At 44.0% G+C, this 6,000-nt stretch overlaps 1 protein-coding gene and 1 long non-coding RNA gene across 4 annotated transcripts in view; one reads left to right on the forward strand and one right to left on the reverse strand.

Moving 5' to 3' along the window:
* TAF15 (TATA-box binding protein associated factor 15) overlaps positions 1-3,936 on the reverse strand; it is a 29,282-nt gene extending 25,346 nt beyond the window's left edge. For 2 of the 3 annotated variants that reach the window (XM_004023682.6, XM_060394766.1), the window contains exon 1: positions 3,844-3,936. In XM_004023682.6, coding sequence (XP_004023731.2) covers positions 3,844-3,850 — 7 coding nt within the window. In that variant the 5' untranslated portion in view covers positions 3,851-3,936. Of the gene's footprint in view, positions 1-3,356; positions 3,458-3,843 lie in introns of all 3 variants that reach the window. The other variant, XM_060394767.1, reaches the window with a different exon arrangement.
* A 231-nt stretch (positions 3,937-4,167) lies between these two features.
* Positions 4,168-5,670, forward strand: LOC121820550 (uncharacterized). The gene is made up of 2 exons (XR_006061089.2): positions 4,168-4,468; positions 4,788-5,670. It is a non-coding gene; the product is annotated as an uncharacterized LOC121820550 (long non-coding RNA).
* Positions 5,671-6,000: the final 330 nt, after the last annotated feature.

Below are 6,000 nucleotides of genomic sequence, written 5' to 3' on the forward strand. Positions count from 1 at the left end.
CTTTTTCTGTGTTCCTTCAGTAAAGGCCTGAAAGTGGTATTGTCTTTTATTTGGATAAAAAATTCAAGGTCATACGTTATTTTTCCTCTAAACTTCAAAGATCACTTCATTATTTAGCGGCTTCTTAAAACTTTTAAGAAATTACCAATCTTACCACTTCCCTATTTCTTCCGATAGGTTTGTTACTGGTGTTTCATAAATCCGTAGTCTCACATTTATGTATCTGGGTATGAACTGACTTTTATGTCTCATGTTTGAGACTACTGCTTCTTGATCCATCAATTTTGGAAAATTCTCAAGTATCAATTACCATTTTCTCCTTCTCAAACTCAGATGTATGTCAGAGCTTCCCAATCTACTTTCCTTTTTTTTTTTTTTTGAACTTTCTGACTGCACGCCAGACCATGTGCGATCTTAGTGACCCAACAAGGAATCAAACCCACGTCCTCTGCATTGGAAGCATCAAATCTTAACCACTGGACAACCAAGGACAGTCCCTCCCACGTTTCTTAATCTCTCACTCTTCATTTTAACCTTCTGAATTGAATCCTGGGTAATTATTAAACCCCATCTATTTTCTATCTCCCTAGTTATTTCTTCTGGCTACGTCTATCTGCAATTCAACTTAGCCACTTTCTCTACCTCTAGAAGTTACACTTGGTTCTTTTTCAAATATATGTAACCTTTTTTCAAGTCTTGGTCTTAGGGCTGATTCCTTTTTAGGTTTTTAATAATTTTAAACCTACAATACGCTTGTCCAAACCATCTAATTAGGGGTACAAATACCATTTGTCACTCTCATTTTGGTGAGTTGTTTCCCAGAATTCTGCAATAAAATTCCTAGTGACCCACGCTCTGAAATTTCCTCAGAAAAGGTTTTCATTTGTTTCTAAGAACCCCAAGGTTCTTACTGCCAGTCTAGAACCAACTTTTACATTAAATTTCTTGGCTTGAGATTTCCTGGACCTCATAACTAGTCTAAATGTACACTGAACTATGAAGCCCAGGTCCCAGGTTACAAATTCTCGGAAAAAGACTTTTTCCCCCCTTACTCAAGGCCCAGGTTTGTTATCTCCTATGCTGATACAAAGGTTTTTTTCTAGTTCATTCTCTCACTAAAGATACAGTCCTTTAAACATCCAGGGTTTAAGTAAGAGTCTCAGGTCCCACTACAAGGCTCTAAAGGTTTCAATATTTCATCTCCTGTGCTTAGTTAACTGAGCAATAAACTCCAACTCTCTGAATACTGTGACCTACATCATCCTCTTCAGGGAAACCACCAAGTTAGCTCTATGCCTACCATGCTGGCTTCTACTTCACTTCTGGCAGCAGAAGCCCGCCCTTTGTTTTATGTTAAGCTCCCGCATTTTTATTTATTTGTAGACAGAATATTTGCAAGTTATCTTAGTCTGCCATACTGCCAAAAGAAGTATCTTGACTTTGTAACTTTTATATGTATAAGTGATAACAGATTTGACTTTAACTTCAAAGGTGTCAGCTAATATTTATCTGAGAGTCTGACTCACAATATTTACAATTCTGACTTAATTGTTGATTATGTACACACTTTATCTTACTAGATTTATAAATCTGTCTTGTCAGGCACCTAGAGTGGTTGAGTCAATTTGATAAATTTTTAAGTATAGTTTGGAATGTTTAACGGATTTACATAAGCTGAATGTTATTAGTTGTTTAGGAGGGAGTCAGCTGTTAAATTTATTAACTTAAACATTCATCAAGAATAAGTCAAAAACATCATTCCTATTTTTATACCAAGTCGTAAGTATTATTTTTATACACAAATTACAAAATGTACAAATATTATCTAACACTAAGTAGAACTTAATTGACTTAATGTAGAAATAAGCAAATTATTAAATAGTTCTTTTTGACATGAAAGTCAATTTCAATATTAAAAACACTCAAATTACAAAACAAGGATATGTACTGTCGGTGATTTTGAAGATCTGTAATAACGCATTAACCAGCTCATACACTATTATGACACACTGAAAATCATGGATTTTGCAAACAGTCTACCTCTAAAATCTAATTTTCCATAAAAGCTACCCAGTCCTACAAAAATAAGCCACTGCTTTAAACCAATAATCACATTAAAAATCAAGACAGGTCAATAGTTGCTAATGAGAACTATATCCACTGAAATGGTAAATTTCTCCATGAAGGTATGAAAACTTTTTTAAATCATAGAGAGGTTTCACACCCTCCTTAGAGTGTGTTTACATGTACTTCTGTGGAACTTTACTAGACTTCATTCCAAATTATGCACCTAATTAAATGTATCCCAACATCTACTTTGGGGTAAGAAATTACTTCTCATTTGAGCAAGAATTAAAGAAATTAATTCTGTTCAATTACTACCCTCTTACATCAGGTAAATGCCCCTTTCCCCAAAAGGTCAACATTCTGACTTAACATCCATGTTAATTTAAGGAATGTTCATCATTCCCCATATTCTTGCTAACATGGTCTCCTCTTAGCCTGTTGCTTTCTTTTTGTCACACATTTCCACCCGTCTGCAAAACTGGATTACTTGGAGAAAAGGAATTGTTTTTTTTTTTTCCTATCAACAGGTTCTCCCTTGGGGAAAAAAATGTAAAATACTCTGCCAGCAGTCATTTTCATCCCAATCACACGGCTTTCAGGTACGTGTTCTGCTTTTCCACCTCAACAGTAGTATCTAACTCTTGTGACGGTTTCTAGTAAGTGGAAAGCTGAGTCTGTCTTTGCAGCCGGTGATGTACCAAACGGCAGAGGACCTTGTGTGGCATCTAAGAGTGCTAAATCAAGGGCAGATCTGGGTTTGAGGGAGAATAGATATATGTGTATCTATGGCTGAGTCTCTCTGCTGTTCACCTGAAACTACCACAACATTGCTAATCGGCTATACTCCAAAAAGAGAGTAGATCCACCTTCCAGACTGTATATTCTGCTTTAGCAGGATCTAAATGGGCTGTCCTGATGAGACCAAGGCCTCTCTGTCTCCTCCACACAACGAGGTGGGGTGGGAGGCGGGGGGTTCCTGTATCATTTTAAGTGTTATCATTTATCATTTGGTGGAAGACTGCGTTTTCCTTTCGTTTGTATGTTTCAACGTAAATGCAGCAAGCATCTACACGAGCCCATTAATAATAGACAAGGCTCACTTTCAAGCTCGTGAGGAGACAACTTTAGAGAGTCTGAGAAGATGACAGAGAAGGGTGAACAGGATGCTGAATTAGATGCAAACACCCCCAACTCGAATCAGGGAGGCTACTACATGAATGACGACATGTAGGATTTCGTGTCAGGCAACATCCTTTTAAAAAGGGCTCCTAGAGCATCAAGGCCCGCACCTGATGAATGGGTGAGTCAGGAAGGCCCAGCTCCACTTCACGGATGGGGAAACTGAGGGACGAGACGGCGAGACGACTGGCCTGAGGCCTCGCTGAAAGATCTGAGGCGAAGCGGAGAACCAGAAGCACCGATTCTCTCCGGCTGATGCTCTAATCACGGGCTCCCCCCGCCCCTACGATGGCGTAGCGGCCTCCGCCCCCACCCCGATTCACACACCCTCCCCCGGGAGCGGCACGTCGCCTCAGGTTCCAAGGGCTGGGTCAAGAGACTGGGGGCTCGAGGCGCTCCCGCCGAGTTTTGCAGACGGAGAGCGTTGGGAGCGTGCGTCCCTTCAGTCCAACATGGCGGCGGCCGCGGCCGCCCCCCCACCCCAGCCTCCCTCAGGGCCGGAGGCTTCCCTCGGGGCCCTCCGGTGGGCGGGAAGACGGCCCAACCCCGCCGGGCCCCTTCTCGCCGCTGCCGCTGCTCGCTGAAGAAGTCACCTACCCGACATGACTAACGGCCGCGGCGCGAAGCCCCCACAGCCCGCAGAGAACAAGGTAAACCAGAGCCAGGCGGCACGGCGGCCGGAGCTGTACTGAGGGCGGCGCGGCGCGCTGGGCTCGACTGCGGGCCCTCGGCAGCCAATCAGAGGGCAGTGGGCGGTACGACAGCGCCGCGACTCGAGGGGTGACTCTGTGCTAGGACCGCCCTCCGAACTCGGAGGACTTCAGAATCCCTTCTCGTTCCCCCCTCCGTGGACGGTACCATTATTGAGAGGGAATTGAGGAAAGGAAGTACCAACGCCGCGGTCGGGACGGGGCGGAAGCTGAGCCTACCCGGTCCGTCCTGATTACAGTCCTGTTTCTCACTTGACTTGATCTGATAGAATTCGAGGTTGGAAGTGAAAGAGAAGAGGCCTTATAAACATAGGTTATATGGTTAGAAAAGGCCTTTCTTTCTATCAGATTTCTAATGGTATGCCCTAGTTCAGTAGGTTTGGGCTGTGCACTGCTTGAACCACCTGGGGGCCTTGGAAGTTGTTCCCAGACGGAAACTCCTGACGGACCGAGTCGCTTCCCCGTTAACTACCTTGTCGGGTAACAGACTACGAGGTGACACTGGAGCAAACGTATGCCTTAAAATAACACACAGGGGACTTTTCTGGCGGCCCAGTGGTTAGGACTCCGCGCTTCCAATGCAGGGGGCGCGAGTTTGATGCGAGTTTGTAGGAGCTAAGATCCCATGTGACATGCTGCGGGGCCAAAAGATTGGGGGGGGGGGGGGTGGGGCGGGTAATTCACACACAAACTGAACCCTGAAGATGTGTCAGGGTGAGGAATCGAGCTTTAGTTTTCAGTTCTAGGATAATAGCTAATTCTGTCAGGTAGCTTGCATCATCTCATAGAATTCTCACCATTGACTAATGAAATACTGTGCCCACCTTACAGACAAGAAGGCAAAATTCGCTTGCCCTGAGTCGCAGAACTGATAAATGGCCAACGTGGAACTGGAATCCCGGTTACCAGACACCGCTGCCTGTGCGTCTGACCATTCTATTGTACAGGCTAGAGGGGGCTCGAGCTCTCCAGAGTGCAATGAGGCTGTGAAAGCTCAGAGAGCACACAAGGACACTTTCTCCAAAAGCGACGTGACATCTGAGCCAAACTACAGATGATGACTGGAAGCCAAGCACTTCTCTAGAAGGGAAAAGTGCTTTTCCCTAGCTATGAAGCAAATGATTCAATATGTTTGAAGTTTACTGGCAAGGGGAGTGTGGTAGGAGATGAAGCCAGAAGAGTAGAGGGCTAAAGAGCTGAGATCTTGTAAAGTTCATTAGAGTTTGTGCTTTGTCTTGAAGGCAGTGGATACCTCCTGCCAGAAGATTTTAAAGGAAGATCAGATTTGCATTTTCAGGCTGCAATAGGAAGAATGTATGGAGATGGGAGGTGCCTAAAAGCAAAGAAACCAATTAGGTGATCAATGGAATAGTTCTGGTGAGGGATAATAGTGGCCTGGACTTAGGTTTTAACTGTGGGGATGGAGGTGAGTGAAAAGATCCCTTACATACATAGGTAGTAGAATGGGCAAGATTTGGTGAGCAGTTTGAGTGGGGAAAAAAGCAAGAAGTCCTGGGTAAATTCCACACTTGACAGGTGGATAGGTTAGTCATTCACTGTGATAGGAAACGGAAGGAGGAGCACGTTGGGCTGGAGGTGGAGTGGTATGTTCAGAATTACTCCCTTCAGGGCTCTCTTGCCTTCTGAGATGGCCCACAGTCTGTCTGTGGAATGTGTTTCTTTCTAAATAAATAAATCCACTTCTTAATACAAATATCACTTTGTATGCAAATTCTCTCCCAACGAAGCAAGAACCTCAGATTCACTAGGAAACATATGGACAAAACCAGCCGGGAGAATTCAGGGCTAATTTTCAAGTTCAAGTTCCTCATGCTTATCACCTTATCCTGTGCTGCCATGACATCATCTTCTTCATCATTAGGTGACTGAAGGTCATTGGAAGTGGGGCAATGTCACAGTCCAAGTGAACAGTGCCTTTTTCACTGGCATCTATGGCATATGGAACTTGTATGTCTTTGCTCTGATGTTCTCGTATGTGCCATTACATAAAAACTATGGGAAGACCAGTCCAATGATTCAAGCA

Source organism: Ovis aries, chromosome 11, assembly GCF_016772045.2.
Source record: "Ovis aries strain OAR_USU_Benz2616 breed Rambouillet chromosome 11, ARS-UI_Ramb_v3.0, whole genome shotgun sequence".
Classification (NCBI taxonomy): Eukaryota; Metazoa; Chordata; class Mammalia; order Artiodactyla; family Bovidae; genus Ovis; species Ovis aries.